Source organism: Abrus precatorius, unplaced genomic scaffold (assembly GCF_003935025.1).
Source record: "Abrus precatorius isolate BTA unplaced genomic scaffold, Abrus_2018 Scaffold3, whole genome shotgun sequence".
In the NCBI taxonomy this organism is placed as follows: Eukaryota; Viridiplantae; Streptophyta; class Magnoliopsida; order Fabales; family Fabaceae; genus Abrus; species Abrus precatorius.
The window spans coordinates 18713292-18735406 of record NW_020874373.1 but is presented as its reverse complement, the minus strand read 5'-3'; the positions used below and the strand labels follow the sequence as shown (position 1 = coordinate 18735406).

General features: G+C 30.7%; 1 protein-coding gene and 1 pseudogene across 2 annotated transcripts; both read left to right on the top strand.

The window, feature by feature from the left end:
• Window positions 1-1617: 1617 nt before the first annotated feature.
• LOC113862285 lies at window positions 1618-9849 on the top strand (annotated as a pseudogene).
• An 8618-nt stretch (window positions 9850-18467) lies between these two features.
• Window positions 18468-20593, top strand: LOC113863400 (transcription and mRNA export factor ENY2). 2 transcript variants are annotated; one of them, XM_027496968.1, is made up of 5 exons: window positions 18468-18624; window positions 18724-18808; window positions 18896-18990; window positions 19880-19956; window positions 20161-20593. In XM_027496968.1, coding segments are annotated over exons 1-5 (333 nt in total). In that variant the 5' UTR covers window positions 18468-18622; the 3' UTR covers window positions 20235-20593. The 2 variants fall into 2 exon arrangements, with proteins under 2 accessions (XP_027352769.1, XP_027352768.1); XM_027496967.1 differs by having other exon boundaries at window positions 18477-18624; window positions 20134-20350.
• Window positions 20594-22115: the final 1522 nt, after the last annotated feature.

Here is a 22115-nt window from a genome sequence, read left to right as displayed (position 1 = left end):
GTTTTTTATTAAATGAGTATCTTCTTTAATCAATTCAAATAAAATTATTTTTTTTTATTTTTTATTTTCTTAAGTCATGTTTCAAATTTTGATAAATTAAATTACTATAATTTATTCATTTTATAAATTTTTATAATATCGATGTGTAATTTACATTGCCTTCGATAGTCTAATAAATTATAAGAAGTTTATGTATAGCTTACGCTATCTTAAATTTCTTTCAGTATTAATCATAATCAAAATTAAAATTCAAATACTCCATTTACGAATAAAATATTTCTTAATGATTTGCAGTATAGTTGTGTGATCTTCCTTCACTTTCTGTATTGTTTTCTCGTAGGGTACATGTATAATTGCATTATCTTGTATCCTAAACATTATAATTTTTACGAAAAATGATTTTAATTCTAAAATAAATTTTTCTTTTACTAAACTTAATTATAATCAACTAATTTCATAATTTTTAGATAGAACTACGTGGCTTTGAGTTCCCCATTGCATCCGGAGATACGTAGGAGTGAGAACCGTACCCGTCAAGTCAAAATATTTTTTAAATAACCCGAATAATATTTCAATAAATAATATTTCTTCTTCTAAAATAAAATAATTAATGTTTAGGGGTTAAATAAATATTTTTCAAAATTAGAATAATTTTGTACAATTAATTTTAGGTAACCGTTTTTTAAACGGACGTTGTAGGGTGCTAATACCTTCCCTACACGTAAATGACTCCCGAACTCATTTTTTTGGTTTCAAAGATCGTATTATATTTAAGTTTTTCCAAGGTTTTTTCTTAAAAATAAACTTTGGTGGCGACTCCTCTGATATTTTGGAACAAGTTTGTCATCCGTCGTACCGTTGCGATCGCCCGGTTGCGACAGATGGCGACTCCACTGGGGAAATCTTTTAGAGAGTCAAGCCTTTGATAATTGATCGTGCGAATTTGTCTTATTTTGTTTCTATTTGTTTAATCCCTTTCTTTTTTATTTATTTGAGTCAATTGTAGTGTTTCTTTTATTCGTGCATGTATTTCGTGTATGAATTGCGTAATCTCATTGTATGCTCATATTGATATTGTTATTAATCCTAGGGTAGATGACTATTGATAATTTGTATATTCTTGTGTTGTTTAATTTTTGCAGCTTTTTATTTTTGTTGAGTTGATAAGGTTTGTATGCTCCCTCACACACTACCACTTACACATTTATCACACACTTTGAGCGGGGCCCTATGCCCGGGTCTGAGTATGCTTAGGATTAGAGGGGTTATGTAGCGGTGTCATTTTTTATGCACGTCCTATTTGGCTATCGTGAAAACCCTAGTTAGAGTTTGACCTTTTCTTGATGTCCCGCGTCTAGTAGACTCCCTACTGTTGTGGTCAACATCAAGGATTGGATCTTAGCTCTAGTGACCTTTTAGGATTACAAGCCACCTTTTGTGAGTTTTTACACGTAAAAGAAAGTTGTAGATCTTTAAGTTAGACCCTTTAGGTGACCTGAAATAGGACACAAAAGGGGGTATTCTTTCCTTATTTATTCATTTAGAAATTATGTGAATTATTAGTGCCTTAAAGTTTTTAAATAAAAAAGGAGAAGATTTTTTTTTTTTTGGAATAATATAAGGACTAGTAATTCACATGATTCTCTTAATTAATTTTTTCTTACATCATCATCATTTCATTTATCATTGCATATCATTTATTTGAATATCATGCTTATTGTCATCCTTGCGACACTTGTAATAAATTTAAAATCAGTTTTGAAATAAGGTTAAGGATGACAATTTGCATAATTTCTTACATAATTGCATTGTCATGTGAAGCATTACCCTTATAAGTATCAATTTAGATTTATCAAGAGAAAAAACTGGAAAAAAAAACTTAAAAAGGGTGGTGATTCATATTGTTCTCGCATTATCATAGTCATCACATATTTGTTTCATTAATAAAAATCCTAGTTTGATTCATTTAGGATTAATGTTGATTCTTATATGGACATTTATCTGTTTAGAATCAATATTAATCCTTATGACTACTAGGATCCTATGTTAATGAAACAAATACAAAATTTGAAATAATTTCTCATCATTTTCTTTTTAGTCATAGGTTGAGGATCACAAAGTTTTTGAATATCTAAGAAAAATGAAAATTAATGTGGGATCAAGTAGCAATGAGATGATACACTTGAATTAAGAAAATTTTATATTTTGGTGATGGTCCCACATTAATTCTTGTTTAAAAGAAAAACTTAAAGATGTTCAACAGCTGTGATGATTCTTCAAGTTTTCAATTTTCTCTTTAAACATGTTCTTCATTGTGTTAACTTCTTTTTGACTGCATCATTTTTTTTATTGCATCACTCACAAACTATTTCAAAAAATTAAACAAATATAACGGGGAAACATTTTCTAAAGCATCCTTATAGAACTCGTGCTCAAGCAAGGATCGTGGATGAGTTAGAGGAGCACAATGAAGAACTGAGGAACGATGTTAATCAGTTGAAAGAACAAATGGCACAAATCCTAGAGGCACTGAAGTCTTTAGAGAGAAGAACCACAGAGGGGACCCCTATTCAAGCACCTCCAGCACAACCCACTCCTACCTATCCACCAGGTTTTACCCCTACACAAGGACCGTCCCAAAATTTTCCTCCTCATGAAACAATGGTGCCTTTGACCTTGCATGTAGAAAGGCCTCCACAACAAGCTTTTAATCAACAAGATGTCCAATTTCCCCCATATGGCCTTCCCCAAGGTTATACGCCACCAATAGCTGAGAACCCACAAAACACTGGCCAGCCATTAAATCAACCCAATCCTGCACAACCTTCAGATCCACAAATCCAACCAACCCAAACATCCATCCCATCATATGCTTACCCTCAAAATACCCATCCCCAAGAAGCTCATATACCCCACATTATACCTACCCCAAACCAACCGATCCACCACCAACCACAAATCACTAATCCTAGCCTTAATGGAAACCCAGCCATATCACCATTCCATTCCCATAAGACCTTAGAAGAACCCCAGCCCAATTACTCAGAGAAGCACTTCCAATCCAGAGAAAAATTACAAATATTGGAAGAAAGATTGAGAGCTATCGAGGGGAGCAGCTATGGCATTGGGGAAGCTGCAGATCTTTGTTTAGTCCCAGATGTGATAGTTCCTCCAAAATTCAAAGTGCCTGATTTTGATAAGTACAAAGGAACAACATGCCCAAAGAGTCATCAGATCATGTACTGTAGAAAGATGGCATCACATGCCCATGATGATAAGCTGCTAATTCATTTTTTTCAAGACAGTTTAATTGGAGGAGCTTTGAGTTGGTATATGCATCTTGAGCGTACTCGTATTCGTAGTTGGAAAGACTTGGCTGATGCTTTCCTAAAGCAATATAAGTACAACATTGATATGGCTCCTGATAGATTACAACTGCAGAATATGTTAAAGAAGGAGGATAAGACTTTTAAAGAATATGCCCAGAGATGGAGAGAAGTTGCAGCTCAAGTGGAGCCCCCTTTGTCTGAAAAAGAAATTGTGGCTATGTTTATTGATACTGTTCAATCACCTTTCTATGATAGAATGATTGGAAGTGTTTCGTCAAACTTCTCTGATATTGTGATTATCGGAGAAAGAGTGGAAGGAGGAATGAGGAGTGGTAAGATATTTCACAATTCGAGCGGACCCTCTAGTTTGAAGAAATTTACAAATGGTCCAGGAAGAAAGAAGGAGGGAGAGACTAATGCTATAGCCTTTCACCCAAGAGAAGTTCCTTTCATCAGACCTAACCCTGCACCTTTTCAATTCCAACCCACATTTCCTGTCCCTCAAATGTCTTACCCATATGTCAATGCTGTTTCACAGAATCCAAGTCTCCAATCTTATCAGCCGCGACCCTACCAACCTGCTCCGCCTACTTTTCCCATAGCACCACCCATGAGACCACCCCAGCATTGGAACCAAAACCCAAATCCCAACCAAATAAGACCCCAAAACAATCAGGAAAGGAAGCAAGTTCAATTCGACCCAATCCCCATGTCCTACACTGAGTTACTACCTCGCCTATTCCAAAGTTCATTAGTTGTACCCTGCCCAATGAAACCTGTAGAACCGCCCTATCCAAGAGGGTATGACCCAAACGCTAAGTGCGAGTATCATGCTGGTGGCATTGGTCATTCAACAGAGAATTGTAGGGCATTAAAGTTCAAAGTGCAAGACTTAATTAATGCCAAATGGCTAAATTTCAAGGAGGATAATCCTAACATTAGGAGTAATCCCCTACCCAGGCATGGAGGATCATCGGTAAATGCCGTCGAGGAAGAGTCTACATATGTTTTAAAGAGGAAAGTTGAAAAGGTTACCACTTCTCTTAAGATTATTTTTGCTGAGCTGTGCAAGACTGACTTGATCAAGGGTTTTGTACATGAAGGAAATATATGTGATTTGCACCCTGATGCAGACCACTCCATTGAAGATTGTGAAGAATTCAAGCATGTTCTACAAACCTTGATGGACAAGCATCTGGTCCAAATTGGACACCCTAAAGAGAAAAATGAAGTTTTGACTGTCGATGGGCAATCCTCGGCTTTCCCGAAACCTTTGGTCATTCATTACACCAAATGTATGAATACCCCAACTACCAATGGACCTAGACCCATCACTATACAAGTACCGGCTCCATTCACTTACAAGGACAACAAAGCAGTACCATGGAAGTATGGTGCAGGGGTTTACGTTGGCAATTTTAAGGAAAACCAAACACAAGGTGTCAATTCTGATACTGTCGCCGTCTCAAACATTGCTGGTGTTGGTGGGATGACCCGTAGCGGTCGTATTTACACACCTGAGAAGCTGAGAAAGGAGCGAACAAAAGAGATAGAGAGATCCTCAAAAGGGAAAGCCAAAGTGGGCGAGTTTGAAGACGCTGACGAAGAGAAAATGCCTGAAATAAAGAAAACAGTGTCAGATGAAGAAGCTTGTGAGTTTTTGAAATTTATTCGGCAAAGTGAATATCAAGTTGTGGAACAATTAAACAGAACTCCAGCACGGATATCTCTTTTATCGCTGCTGTTGAACTTTGAGCCACATAAGAGGACTCTTTTGAAAGTATTGAATGAGGCTCATGTCAGCCATGATATCACTACCGACAAGTTTGGAGGCATTGTTGGTAATATTGTTTCAAACAATTATCTCACCTTCGCTGATGATGAAGTACCTGCCGAAGGAATGGAGCACAATAAAGCACTGCATATTTCTGTGAAATGTCGAGATCACATTATTGCTAGAGTGCTTATTGACAATGGGTCTTCTCTGAATGTGATGCCAAAAGCAACATTGTCAAAATTACCTTATGATGGGTCGCATATGAAACCCAGTGCCATGATAGTAAGAGCTTTTGATGGAACAAGAAGAGAGGTCATTGGAGAAATTGAAATCCCAATCCAAATCGGTCCTTGCACTTTTCAGATTTTGTTTCAAGTAATGGACATCGCGCCAGCTTATAGCTGTCTTTTGGGGAGGCCTTGGATTCATTCTGCAGGAGTTGTACCATCCACATTGCATCAGAAACTGAAGTTTATCATTGATAATAAGTTGGTGATTGTCTATGGTGAAGAAGATGTGTTGGTGAGTAAGCCTTCGTCCACTCCTTATATTGAAGCTGCTGAAGAAGCTCTAGAGACCTCTTCTCAGGCTTTAGAGATTGCAAATGCTACTTATGTTGGAGAGGGAGCTCCAATCTTAAAGCCTCGATTGTCTAATACATCCATAATGACTGCTAAAGTCATGCTCGATGGAGGTTGTCAGTATGGATACATGTTAGGGCAAGTCATATCGAAAGCAACAAACTGATTACAGCTCCATGATAATAAGGATAGATTTGGGTTGGGATACATGCCCACTAAAGCTGATAAGAGAAGAGTCATGGAGGAAAAGAAAGAAAGAAGATTAGCCAGGTTAGAAGGTAGAGAGCCTAAGACTGAAGGGGTCCCCATTTGTGATCTTCTGAAAAGCTTCTATAGTGCTGGATTTGAGTTTCAAGACTCAGTGGCTGCTGCTGCTGACGTGGATACACCTGAAGAAGAGGTTGTGGACCTAGTCCGTACTTGCCCGCCAAACACAGAAGTTGGCAATTGGGAGATCATTGAGTTACCTGTGATTTTTAATAGCTATTCAAAGTAATCCTTGAAGTTAATCTTATTGTTTGGTTTCAAAGCTTTAGGATATCATTACTTTTTGAAAACGCTGATATATGATTTCTTTTTGTAAATTAGGACACATGTTTCCTTTTAAGTATATTTAAATGAAATGCGATTTGAATTCTCAGTAATCTTTCGTGTCTTTTTCTTTATCAGTTGAATCTTGTCGTTTATTTTCTTTTTGTCTCAACTCTCGCACAATGCAGATTCGAAAGTGACATGTCTGAAAGTAACAGTGCTAATATCTCATCCACTAATTTTGATTGTCCCATTAATCAAGCTGTCGAAGATGATAGTGATGTTGATTTACCCTCAGAATTTCTAAGATTGGTTGATCAAGAAGTGAAAGAGATCCAACCTCATGATGAACCCACTGAGACAATCAATTTAGGGACTGAGGATGATAAGAGAGAAATCAAAATAGGCACCCTCATGAAAAAACAAGAGCACGACAAGTTGATTAAACTCTTGCATGATTATAATGATATCTTTGCATGGTCTTATCAAGATATGCCAGGTCTAGATGTTGACATAGTCGAGCATAAATTGCCACTAAAACCAGAGTGTTTCCCAGTTAAGCAGAAATTAAGGAGAATGAAGCCTGAGATGTCATTGAAGATTAGAAAGGAGGTCAAGAAGCAATTTGATGCAGGTTTTCTTGCTGTGGCCAAATACCCTCAATGGGTTGCTAACATTGTGCCAGTTCCCAAGAAAGATGGAAAGGTTCGGATGTGTGTTGACTATCGGGATCTAAATAGAGCCAGCCCTAAAGATGATTTTCCATTGCCTCACATTGATATGCTAGTAGATAATACAGCTCAACATTCATTTTTCTCTTTTATGGATGGTTACTCGGGTTATAATCAGATCAAAATGGCTGAAGAGGATATGGAGAAAACCACATTCATTACACCTTGGGGCACCTTTTGCTACAAGGTCATGCCTTTCGGTTTGAAAAATGCCGGGGCAACATATCAAAGGGCGATGGTGACATTATTTCATGATATGATGCATAAGGAGGTTGAAGTCTATGTGGATGATATGATTGCCAAATCAAGGACCGAAGAAGACCATGTTATGAATTTACACAAGTTGTTTGAGCGGTTGAGGAAATTCAAATTACGCTTGAACTCTGCCAAATGTACCTTTGGGGTGAAATCAGGCAAATTGTTGGGATTCATAGTAAGTCAAAAGGGAATAGAGGTTGATCCTGACAAGGCAAAAGCAATCATGGAAATGCCGCCTCCTCGCACTGAAAAGGAGGTTCGCGAATTTTTGGGGAGACTGAATTATATTGCTCGATTCATATGCCAACTAACTGCCACTTGTGAACCAATTTTTAAGTTGCTACGGAAAAATCAGCCGATGGAATGGAATGAAGATTGTCAAGAAGCTTTTGAGAAGATAAAGCAGTATTCACAAAATCCCCCGATACTAGTGCCGCCAGTGTCAGGGAGGCCGCTCATTATGTATTTGACAGTGTTAGAAGGATCATGGGGTGTGTTTTAGGTCAACATGATGAATCGGGTCGGAAAGAGCACGCCATTTATTACTTGAGCAAAAAATTCACCGATTATGAAGCTAGATACTCTTTGTTAGAGCAAACTTGTTGTGCCTTGGCTTGGGCAGCTCGTAGATTGAGGCAATATATGTTGAGTCACACGACTTGGTTGGTGTAAAAAATGGACCCAATCAAATATATCTTTGAGAAACCAGCCCTTACTGGAAGGATTGCTCGTTGGCAGGTCCTATTGTCAGAATATGATATTTTGTATGTTACTCAAAAGGCAATCAAAGGCAGTGCTCTCGCAGATTTTCTAGCTCATCAACTGGTGAATAATTACCAGTCAATACAGTATGAATTTCCTGATGAAAATATAATGGCGTTGTTTAACGAGAAAGGATCTTCAGTAAAAGATGAATGGGTCATGATGTTTGATGGTGCTTCTAATGCACTCGGACACGGGATTGGTGCTATACTGATTTCCCCAGAGAGGCAATATATCCCAGTCACGGCTAGATTATTATTTGATTGTATGAATAATGTAGCTGAATATGAAGCATGTGCTATGGGAATTCAAGCAGCTATACAGTCAAAGATTAAAATTTTCGAGGTATATGGTGACTCAGCTTCAGTTATTCACCAGCTGAAAGGTGAATGGGAAACCCGAGATGCCAAATTGATCCCTTATCAAACCTATATCAAGGAATTGGTGGGGTATTTCGACGAAATTACTTTCCAGCATATTCCTCGTGAGGAGAATCAATTAGCCGATGCTTTAGCCACTTTGTCATCAATGTTTGTAGTAAGTCAAAAGGAAGATATGCCATTCATAAAGATGCAACAGCTTGATCATCCTGCCTATTGTCAAATGGTTGAAGAAGAATCTGATGGTAAACCTTGGTATAATGACATTAAAAATTTCCTCAAACACCAAGAATATCCATTAAATGCTGCTGAAAATGACAAAAAGACGTTGAGGAGGTTAGCAATGAGTTTCTTTCTAAACAGAGATGTGCTCTACAAAAGGAATCATGATATGGTTCTGCTTAGATGTGTAGATGCTTCAGAGGCACAAAAGATCATGGAAGAGATTCATGAGGGCTCATTTGGGACTCATGCTAATGGACATGCTATGGCAAAGAAGATTCTACGAGCGGGATATTACTGGTTGACGATGGAGGCCGATTGCTTTCGTTATGTAAAGACATGTCATAAATGTCAGACATATGCTGACAATATTAATGTTCCTCCAACAAATTTGAATGTCTTATCATCGCCCTGGCCTTTTTCAATATGGGGAATTGATGTAATTGGACCCATTGAGCCTAAAGCCTCTAATGGTCACCGCTTCATTTTAGTTGCTATTGACTATTTCACAAAATGGGTTGAGGCTGCCTCGTATGCTAGTGTGACCCGAAATGTGGTGGTGAGATTCATTAAAAAGGATTTGATCTGTCGGTATGGCCTCCCAAGCAAGTTGATAACAGACAATGGCACTAATTTGAACAACAAAATGATGAAAGAATTGTGTGACAACTTCAAGATTCGACATCATAATTTCTCTCCCTATCGCCCAAAGATGAATGAAGCAGTTGAAGCAGCCAATAAAAATATTAAAAAATTATCCAAAAGATGGTAGTGATATACAGGGATTGGCATGAAATGCTGCCATTTGCCTTGCATGGATACCGAACTTCGGTTCGTACTTCAACTGGGGCAACTCCATACTCTTTGGTATATGGAATGGAAGCAGTACTTCCTATTGAAGTCGAAATTCCCTCTTTAAGGATAATAATGGAGACCAAATTGGAAGAAGCAGAATGGGTGCAATCTCGTTTTGATCAATTGAATCTCATTGAAGGAAAACGGTTGAATGCGTTATGTCACGGTCAACTATACCAGAGAAGGATGAAGAAGGCTTTCGATAAAAAGGTTCGCCCGAGAGAATTCAGTGAGGGAGATATGGTACTTAAAAAGATTTTGCCAACGCATAAAGATTATCGTGGCAAGTAGTCCCCGAATTATGAAGGACCATATGTGGTGAAAAAGGCTTTCTCAGGAGGGGCTCTAATCCTCACAAACATGGATGGACAAGATCTTCCAAACCCCATCAATTCTGATGCTGTAAAAAAATACTATGCTTAAAATATATATATATATATATATATAATAATTAAAAAAGAGGAAAAAATAATTAAAAAAAAAAAGAGCTCGCTAGGTTGAAAACCCGAAAGGGCAACCTAGGCAAAAGTTAGAGCGACCTGGTGAGCTGAAAACTCGAAAGAGCGGCTCAGGCAAAAGTTAAGGTCAAATAAATACTACACTGAACTGAAAACCTAAAAGGGCGGTTCATAGGGGCACTAACTTCAGTCGCAAGAAAGGGCTTCAAATCGAGAAATATGATCGACTAGAATACTAAACTAGGGCAAATTTTGAGAGGTTAAAGTTGAGTCAAACGAAAGATGGATTCAAAATACCTTACTGGGGTAATTTCATTTTGGCAGTTTTGTTAATGGATGATCAATTTACATGAGAGATTAGCACTGTTCATCTGGAAGACGTCACTTAATCGGCATAATATTTCACTATTTTCATAGTCATTTCGATCCTTTGATGTATTTTTTCGTTACTCATGTCATAAGTCTTCTTTGTAAATTGACCATTTCCTTATTACAGTCATTCCTATGTTCCAAAAATATTTATCTTTGTCTTTAGTCACCTTCCATTCAGCTTATATACACCACTTTGTTTACTCAACTTCTTCAATAGAATTTTTATTGTCATTCCAATAATTATATACTAAAAGGAAACATGCAAATTGTTAAAAGGGTAATAAGAAAATATGATTACAGTTGGAAGCTTAAAAATTCACACAGTAAGTTCGATGAATCTCCTGATAAGTTTAGCATGACAGAAGAAGTTGACTCCTCTTGACGATGCAAAAATAGATGGCAGTCCAATTTGATTGATGTCTTACCTAGCTCAAATTTCATGAAAGAATTGATCCTGACTAAAGAAGTTACTCATTCATGAACCTTGATGTGCATGTTTCGATAAGGTTGGAAGAATTATCATCCCCGAAAAAAATAAAAAATAATAATAAAATAAAATAAAAGGGACAAAGCTTGTTTTGATTTAATAAGTCTTATTATTGCGTTGGACCTCATCATTCAGTAAATTTCATTCCAAGTGTTAACATTCATCCAGTTTATGCAATCGCATCATTACATTAGCATGCATTTGTTTTTATCTATTATCACCTTGTGAAGTTTAATTTAAATTCATTATCTACTTTACAATTTTTATGTGCAGTCCAAGACTATGATCTAACTGAGTTCTTTAATTTTCATCAAAATTCAGAAGTTGATTGATGTCTTTATTTTTCTGTCTTACTCTTACTATTAAAGTTCAGAGGATGACTATCCTTTTATTTTCTTTTGCAATCCAGAACATGATCAACCGTTTATTTTTCTGTCTTTGTTTTTACCTTTCTTGTCCTGGTCCCTTATGTTTTTATCGAAGCCTAAAACTTGACAGCATCTTTCGCATTCTCTCAAAGCCCAGAACCTGACTGGCATTTTTTGCTTTTCTGTCAATGCCCAGAACCTGACTGGCACATTTTATTTTCTGTCAAAGCCCAGAACCTGACTGGCACATTTTTCACTTTTCTGTCAACACCCAGAACCTGACTGGCACATTTTACTTTTCTGTCAAAGCCTAGAACCTGCCTGGTACATTTCACTCTTCTGTCAAAGCCCAGAACCTGTCTGGCACATTTCACTTTTCTGTTAAAGTCTCAGAACTTGACTGACACCTTTCACTTTTCTATCAAAGTCCGGAACCTAAATGACACATTTTACTTTTCTCTCAAAAAACTCAGCATCTAACTAGCACATTTCACTTCTTTGTCAAAACCCCAGAACCTGACTGGTTCCTTTTACTTTATTGTCAAAAGTTTAGAACTTGATTTACTTTACGTGCAACTTTTATTTTTGGCTAAAGTCCATTATCTGCCGGGCAATCTTAGTTTTTAGTCAAAGCATAATGTTGTCTCATAATTCTTGTTATTATTTGTTAAGCACAAACCATCAAAAATCATGGTTTCTCTAATAGCTTCTGATGTTGACTCTTTTTTTATGTATCTTATCATTTTTAAACCAAAATTAGTTCACTTCTTTACTCAATTTTTATCACTTTAATATGAAACTTGTTCATACATATTTTTTGATAAAAAATGAGTAAAGAGGGGCAACTGTGAACACTAAAATTTTGATTTAAATTTTTTTTTAAATAAAAATAAAAATGAAAAAATAAAAAATAAAAAATCTGAATTTTAATATTACAAAAGAAGAATGGAATCAAAAGGTTTTAAAAAAAAACAAAAAACAAAAAAAAAACAAAAAAATAAAAATTTGTCTTAATAAAATAGGAAATTTTCAGAATTAATTTTTAAAAGGAAAATAGAATATGACAAATAATTAAATTCTTGAACCAATGTTACTTTATACATAAAAAAAGAAAAATTCAGAATTTTGGGCCTTTTGTGAAAACCCTAACAATAAAAGGAAAAGAGGACCATGGAGCAGGGAGAGACATCAGAGGAGGCTAAAAAATTTTTGAGAGGAGGCATTCTAAAACGGGGAGAGAAAAAGAGAAAATAGAGAGAAAGAAAGGTTAGTGGAAAGGAGGAAGAATAAGAGGCAAGCAAAAATTTTTAAGAACATCAAGTAAGCTTCATCATACATTTTACACATTATTCTTCTTCATACATATTTATATTTTGAATAAACATTTCCTATATCAAATCAATCTCAAATGATAAAAAAATATTTTAAACCACCATTTCAAATATCCATGTCTCACCACCTCTCCACTCATTCCTCCATCTATCATCATCCACAAACACAAAACTCACCATAAAAAAAACTCTTTCCCTACCTTGTCTCATTCCTCTTCCTTTTGCTCTCAATAACCTTCACCACTCAAAACCATGGCCTCCATTAACCTCACCTCCACCCTTTCATAACCTTTTTTTTGTTTTTCTTGGAAAAAAGCACATCCCTAACCCCAAAGTCCTTCCCTCTCAAATTTGAAAATTTAAAATTTGAGACCATTTTATCCTTTTTTTATTTTTTTATTTTATTTTTTTTGTCCGAATTTATTTATTTATTTTATTTTTATCATTATTTAGTTCAACATATAATTTATTGTTTTAGTTTTATTTATTTATTCATCATCATTATTATTTGTTATTATGATAATTATTAATTTATTTAATGAAAGAGTTTTTATTATTTATTTTTTTTTTTATGTTAACTTTGTTTAAATTATTTTATTTTATTTTATTTATTTAAAATCTCTTGATACTGTTTACTTTACAATATCATATCTGAGTTGATTTTTTTAAATTATTTCCTTTTTTATATTTCATTATTTATATCTTCTTTTTAAGGATCGTTATCTTTTATTTTATTTATTGTATATTTGTATCATATTAATGCGATTTAATTTTATATTTATGATTATTTTATTTTATATTGTGAATACTAAATTACTTATTTTTTATAATTAATTAATAAATAATAATATAATTGTATCAATTTATAATACTAACGTATAACTTCTCTATCGTCATGTATTATAAATTGATAAAGTCTATGTGTACCTACGTTACCAAAACTTTATGCAATATTAACTTATCACATATTGTCATTAATTAATTAGTTAATCACTTTAATAATAATGCAAGATGTATTTCTCTTCTAAATACTAATTTACAAATCAATCAACTAATTTAAATCTAAATTATTTTATTAAGAAATAATTTATAATGCTAATGTGTAGCGATTCTACCTTTATGCGTTATAAATTGTCAAAATCTATGTGTACCAACGTTACCTTAGGTTTTATATAATATAAATCTATCAAATAAAATTTTTAATGTTTTTTATTAAATGAGTATCTTCTTTAATCAATTCAAATAAAATTATTTTTTTTTATTTTTTATTTTCTTAAGTCATGTTTCAAATTTTGATAAATTAAATTACTATAATTTATTCATTTTATAAATTTTTATAATATCGATGTGTAATTTACATTGCCTTCGATAGTCTAATAAATTATAAAAAGTTTATGTATAGCTTACGCTATCTTAAATTTCTTTCAGTATTAATCATAATCAAAATTAAAATTCAAATACTCCATTTACGAATAAAATATTTCTTAATGATTTGCAGTATAGTTGTGTGATCTTCCTTCACTTTCTGTATTATTTTCTCGTAGGGTACATGTATAATTGCATTATCTTGTATCCTAAACATTATAATTTTTACGAAAAATGATTTTAATTCTAAAATAAATTTTTCTTTTACTAAACTTAATTATAATCAACTAATTTCATAATTTTTAGATAGAACTACGTGGCTTTGAGTTCCCCATTGCATCCGGAGATACGTAGGAGTGAGAACCGTACCCGTCAAGTCAAAATATTTTTTAAATAACCCGAATAATATTTCAATAAATAATATTTCTTCTTCTAAAATAAAATAATTAATGTTTAGGGGTTAAATAAATATTTTTCAAAATTAGAATAATTTTGTACAATTAATTTTAGGTAACCGTTTTTTAAACGGACGTTGTAGGGTGCTAATACCTTCCCTACACGTAAATGACTCCCGAACTCATTTTTTTGGTTTCAAAGATCGTATTATATTTAAGTTTTTCCAAGGTTTTTTTTTTTAAAAATAAACTTTGGTGGTGACTCCTCTGATATTTTGGAACAAGTTTGTCATCCGTCGTACCGTTGCGATCGCCCGGTTGTGACATATATTGTATAACAATTTTTTGAGTGACAGAATAAAGATAGATTTGTTGTGGTTGAAAACAATCCTTATGTGTGCAACATATTTTAAATGTGATTATTATTTTATAACTATGTGAATCATATATAAAGTCATATTTATATGTGTGAATTTTAAAACAACAAAAAATAAAATACTTTTACAACTACAAATTTAAAATGTGAATCCTGTTATAAAGACGTAGAGTATCCAATGACAATGTAATTTATTTATCACTATGTATTCTAATTTTTAAATTTTTATATTAAAATAAATTAAATTATATATTATTACCTTAATTTATATACATTACAGGTTTTGTCTTGAGCTTGATATTAAAAATTCTACAAATTCAACTATATTTGTTTCATTTGATGAAGTTGTTGAACAATTAGTACAAGTAAAGTTAACAAATCTTATTGTAACATCTAAAATTATAAGTAAATGTGTTAATTTCTAACTTCCTAAACAATCTATCAAATAATTGATTATATAAATAAAATATATTAAAACATATAACTATTTTTATGTGATAATTTTTTTAAAAGTAATGGTGAAGTGTTAAAGTTGTCTCCACAACTTTTAAAGATTATTGACACTTTACATATTGTTCAAATAAAAATGAGTACTTACTTTAAAAGTCGTGGAAGATAAAGTTTCACTGCAAATAAAATTGTGAAGCCGATAGTGAAGGTAATATAGAAAATTATATTAGAGTTTCATTACTTTCATTTATAATGTTTCTAATACAATGATGAATAACTTTATTTTTATATTTACATATTAAGAAGGAAGAATGTTTAGACAATACAAATGCAAAAACAAAAAAATAATAATTTGGCAATAAGATGTTCACCTATATCTCTAACTATGGAAATACCAAATTTACCAAAAGAAAGGGAAAAAATTAATATATAAATTATAAATTTATCATGTATTGTTCAAATTTCTTAGATTAGTAATTTATATTTGATATTTTCTTTTAGGTTGTAACTTAAGGAAGACAAAATAAAAAATTGTGAACAAAAGGTAATAATGGAAGATTTAGAAGATTGAACCATTTTTATTACAATATTGTATAAATACTTTTAATATTATGTAGAGTTTGAAAAGTAAAATGTCACCAAACATTTAAATCTTTTATAATTTTTTTTTATTATTTTATTATATATATCTTCCTTATTTTATTATTATATATTATGTATTGACTTTATTCTTGGACAAGTTTTATATATGATTCATAAATTTTATATTATATCGATATCTCTGTAAATTTAATTAATATAATGATTAATTTTTGTATTAAATACAACAATTTTTTTCTTTTAGTTTCTACCTAAATATTAATTGAAAATTTTTAACTACTCTTATTTTCTCTTCTTCTATTATTTTAATTTTTTTAGAAAATAATTTAATAGAAATTTATATATCAAAATTATGTATAACCTATTAACATAGACAATATTTTATTTATATTTTTTATTATAATAATTATAATGACAAATTTAATTTTTTTAAATTTAAAAATTAACAATATTCATACTTAATGATTTTGTTACATTTTTTTATAAAATAATATAATGATGATGATAAATTTAAAATTATTCAATTAAAATTAATTAATTATAATAATTGAAATAAATTAAAAATTATTAAATATTATAACAATAAAAATGAATATGATTTAATTGTTCTATTTTTATATTTAATAATTTTATATCATAATGAATGAACAAGTAAAGAAAATATAATATTTTAACTCTAAATTAAGTTCAAATGTTGTATTTAATTTCTATATATATTATTTATTTTAAAATTTTATGAGTACGAAGTCTAAATCTTTACAACTATTAAAAAACTTTAAATTCAAGAAAAATAGAAGTTAGTGTTTAAAATGTTATAAAAATATTTTTATATTAACATATCAAATTATATTTATTTATTAGAATTTCATATTCTAACTATATGATTATTTAAAATTTTAAAATTGGAATATAAATTCTAATGCTTTTGAAATTTTTTATGATAACATTCAATTACAAACACAAAGAAGAGTATTTTCTAATGAAAAAATTTAGTCATTTTGTGAATTTATAATTAGTTTTCAAGATATAAATCAAAATACAGATATTATACATAAAAATAAGAAATCAGTACAAATATTTTTTTATTAATATAATTATTTATTATGTTATATTCTTAAAATTATACATTTTTTAATTAAAAAAATTAAATCAGATTCACTCAATATTAACTTCTTTTTCTAAAATTAGATAATGTATGAGAGAGATAGAAAAAAAAAATATCTAAAAACAAAAATTAAATCTCTAATTATTATATTTGTGTCAAAATAGTTAGAACACATTTATTTTTTTAATGACGATATAATATTTTAATATATTTATATTAAAGTTATATTTATATATCTTTAAAATAATTAGAGACTTAATAATAATATACTTGTTTTTACTTATTTTTTATTTAATTTATGTTTCTTTTTATATAACATTTTAAATTTAATTTTTAAATTTGATTTAAATTAATATTTGTTCTTTTAATAAAATTTTTAAAATATTATTTTATTATTAAACTAGTTTATAGATATATTTATATTTTTAATTAAAATGATAAATAATAAACAAACTGTATTAATTATTTTAAAAAATAATTATATAAAAAATTAATAAATTTATTATTTTAATTTTATAATCTAAATAACATAATTTTGTTATACTTAATTAGTTATTAAATAAAATTAATTTATTTATAATATCAATCAATATTAATTTTATTAAGTTATAAAAAATATAAAATAATTTAATCATTTAAAAAAAAACTCAATTCTATATTTTTTTTATCTAAAAATAAACTTCTAAAATTCAATGTATATATTATATATTATTAATTTTTATTTACGATATTTTTGTATGGTAATTTTATTTATATATAAAAAATTTAATATATTTTTATTTTTAAATATTAACATATAATTTTGTACATATTGATATTCAAAACAGATTTTTAAAATTTCATATATTAGTTGAATAAATACTTTATTTTTTATATATTAGTCTAATAAATTATTTTTAAAAAATATGACATTATGTTTTAATAATTATATAGTAAAATTTTATTAATAATTTTAAATTATAATTATAAATAGATAGTTTATCGTATAAATTTAATTCAATAAATATATAAATAAAAAATTATAAGACCTTTTATTTAAATTTTATAATGTATATTAATAAATTTATTATATTTAATAATTTATTGTTATAATTATTTATTTAAAATTTTATAATAATAAATAATTTATGATATTATGAAATAATATAAATATTATTTTTACATTTTTTTGTTTTATACTAAAAAAATACTAAATTATACATATTTTAGATAATTTTAAATAATAATTTATTTTTAAAAATAATATAATTTTTTATTATATTTATATATATATTTTTATTTTAAATTATATATTTTATATTTTAAAATAAATTAATCTAATAAAAAAACGAATATATTTTCTAGTTAAAACATATATTACCATTGAAAGAAATTATTTCATTTGTTGATCAAACGGAAAGAATTGATTTCAATCGTGTATCAAACATACACTTGGAATTGAACTTTTGGAGAAAAATAAAAAGGAGAATATATATTTTTTATTTTTGTATTAAAAAGTCATAGAATATTTATAAAAATATATAAATTAATAGGACATTAAACTTATGACAATTCATTATTTTATTTTAAAAACTATAAATTTAAAAATTTATTAAAAAATATTTTCTTCATTTTCAAAACTGAACTCAAAGGTATATCGAGAAGATATTTATGAAAAATAACGGAAAAAAGAAACGAAATGGAAAAAAAAAAAAAAACAATAATATAACGCGGTTCCAGTTTCCGGAATACAATTCCTCGTCGTTTTAAGGTGAAAAAGAAAGAATCGTTTCCCAGTAGAGAACGCTAAGACGAAGATAGGGCATAGGCAACAGTGCGTTTAGGTTCCCGGAGCGATCGACAAGTATATAGTAGGATCCATTCTGCTAGAAACTTCAACTTGAACCACCATGTGAGCACTCACCATCTGTATCATGGTTACTGCTTCCTTTTTCTTAAATGAAGATGTTAGTCATTGATTGGGTTTTGTGGTTTGCTTTTTGAAAATAAGGAAGACAAAGGCATCGGTGAATCGACCACCGACACCAGATGTAGTCGAAAGGGAACCCACTCTTCAAGAACTCATCAACATCAAGGTCTCATTCTTTTTCTTCTATGCCTCTTTAATTGAATTGCTAAGTTTTACACTTCTGATGTTACGATTGTTGTTTGTGTTCTTTAAGTTGATTGAGACTGGAGAGAAGGAGCGCCTCATGGAGCTCTTGAGGGAAAGACTTGTTGATTGTGGTTGGAAGGATGAAATGAAAGCTCTTTGCAGGTATTTTTGTTTTTTTAATTAAAAGGCAAAACTGAATGATTCACATTTTAAATTAAATATTCATTGCCATTCTATTTATAGATTCAACTTTTCCCATTCTCAGCATTAGCACAAGGCTCACTCCTTTGTTTTCTATGTGGGTACTTGTAATTCAGGGAGCCACCACACAATTATTTTCTCTTATGCAGCTTTGCTTATTCTCTTTATTATAATATGTATAAACAAAGATATATGAATTGTTCATGAATCCTGGGCACTTTAGGCATCTCACATATGCTGTTTGGGTTAATATATCAAATAATTTAAGTCGCTTCTTTTCAATCATAAATGAAAAATTCATTAGCCCTGTAATTGTGTCCTTTTCTGAACAAGTTCAAGTTGTTTTATATTGTACTGGCTCAACAAAGGTGTCCTCTTTAATTGTACAGCCATATAGATATATTATTAAAAGGGATCTCGTTGTATGTAAGTAATATATGCCGGAATTTGGTTGTTGACCGAACCTAATGGCTTTGTATGATTCATATAACCGACCTCACTCGATAGGATGAGACTATTGTTGTTGTGGAGCCATATAAGCTGCAGCGTTAATTTTATTTAAGCTGTGTTGTTTGACAGAAGGGATTAGTGAATTACTTTTGGCTTGGTGCTTGCTTTGTGTATGTTGTTTTAGGCTCACTGGTACAAGCTTTAGTTAGCACTTAATTGTTCATGATTTCATGGTAATATCTGATATTTTCCCACGCTGCACATTCTTTCAACTTTGACGTTTTGTCTCTCCTTGCTGTTCTTTTCTGACTGTTTCCACCTTTTTCATGTTTGTGCTTTAACATGTCTCTTTTTTGTGTGACTACTGAAAGTTGAAATTTATTGTGCTCTTTTACTGCAGAGATGTTGTGAAGAAGAAAGGGAGGAATAATGTTACTGTTGATGAACTTGTACATGTAATCACTCCAAAGGGACGCGGTACTAAATTAATCGTTTCATAAATTGAATTGCTTTTCTTTTCTGCATTTAGAAAAATGGTGGTTACTTGGTTGAAGTATCTTAATGAGCAGAGTATTATGTGTTTGAACATTGGAAGCTGAAAAATTGTATCATGGTGTTGATTTTCTCTTGCACTGAATTTAACTGACAAGATAGAGAACTTGTCAAACTTGTTTTTTGCAGCTTCTGTTCCTGATTCCATAAAGGCAGAGTTGTTGCAGAGGATTCGCACATTTCTTGTGTCTGCAGCTCTTTAATATTTTCGCATGGCTTGATCAGTGTTAATCTCACCTATATTTTGGTAAAGATTATGGGTTGAACTGGTAAGAACTGCACACGTTTGTACTGGGTTTTGTCTGGGAGGGATATGAATGTGCCTTGTAAAACGATGTTCAATATAAATTTAAGAAATTATTTTTTGTATCCAAAATTATTAATATTAACAGCCTCATTCCTTGCACTTATGTTGGGCGGGCGCGTAGGAAAAAAACGCAGTGCAAGTGTGATATGAAACATTAACAGAATTTCTGATGCAAGCATATGGAAAGTAATAATTCATTTATAAGAGTAGTCATGTTTTTGTTTTCAAACCAAGCTATCAGATGGAAACAACTTTTACAAAAAAAAAAAAAACTTTCTATCAACCCAAACACTGATGTGAAATTGAACCATCCTTCTACTACTGTTATTTTCACAATACCAGAGAGGTAGACGGTGCTTCGTAACTACCTTGGTCATACCGAATAAAACAAATCCGTATCCTCTGTAGTCTTTTTTTCCTCCAGTTACTACAGTCATCAATCTCTTATAAATGTAATTAAAGTGAATGAACTATGGAAGATGGGACTGAACAATCCATACACGAATAGTAAAATATAGATATTGGTCCAGAAGCAATGGGTGCCAGGTTACAACACTTTAAATGTTGCTAGTTTTTGGTCATAACATCGCTTCAGTATAAATTTCTTCTCGTTTTCGCTTCAGTATAAATTTCTTCTCGTTTCTTTTAAGTTTTTGGTCAGAACATCACTTCAATATTTCAAGTTCGATGTTGACTTGATTTTTATATTGGGTATTTAAAACAATTTTGGACATTCTTAGAAACTATTTATCAAGAAATGTAAAAAATATTTACTAATTTGGGATAGTTTTGATCTTGTGAAAAACTATTTCATTATTTTATTATGTCTTACACATATTTTCCTTTTGTCATAAGCGACAATATGGTGTAATGCATCCAAGAGTTTAAAACTTGTGAGACAAATTTATCATTCAGAAGTTTAACAAAACAACAAATTGGCTACACGTATCATATGAAGTCACTGGATTTGGTATAAATAAAAACCAATATTCTTAGATTTTTTATTATAAAATCTTTATTTATAATTATTTTTAACATTCTTTTTGGCTTCTACACTTTTTTCATAAGATTAAAATTTATGCAATTAACCTTCTTCATTGGCACTTTTGACGGTATTTTTTTACATGTCCAAACTACTTTAACCAAATTTTTATCATCTTTTCTTTTATGATTTTATCTCAATCTTTTCCTATAGTAAATTATTTCTTATTTTATCTTTTTTCAATGGTCACACACTGATTTTAACATTCTCAATTTTATTACTAGCTTTTTTTTCTTTTGTAACCTCTTTAAAACCTAACATGCACTTCATAGAGGAAGATTGACTATATTGCAATTCAATAATTTTTTTTTCTAACTTTGATAGATACTTGAAAGAACTATAACTGTCACTTAATTATAATTTCTATTTTAATTTCTTTTAGAACAAGTTGGTTATACAGTTAAATATTAGGGAATTAGTTACCTTTTATAACAAACAAGATTAACCAACTAGGTCTATAGATTCTTGTATTGAGCCTTTTTGATTTGAAAAGTGAACATACACAAAAATTCAGTTTTCTTTCTCTTGTCTTCATCTTTCACACTGTTCTTTTACATGATATCATCAGAGTCTCCAAGATCCATCAATGACTTTCAAGTCCACAACATTTATCCTTTGAACGTTTTCTTCTGCGATTTCTACCAAATTGAACAAAGATAATCACCTAACGTGGATGAAACATGTTGAATCCACGATTAAGGATTATCTCTCCATAGAAGATGAAGCCAAAGGAAT

Bases quoted from the DNA above. Each gene is read 5' to 3' on its own strand.
- LOC113863400 (XM_027496967.1), top strand. The intron at 18,809-18,895 runs GTCTCATTCTTT...GTGTTCTTTAAG, and splicing joins AAGAACTCATCAACATCAAG to TTGATTGAGACTGGAGAGAA. The intron at 18,991-19,879 runs GTATTTTTGTTT...CTTTTACTGCAG, and splicing joins GAAATGAAAGCTCTTTGCAG to AGATGTTGTGAAGAAGAAAG.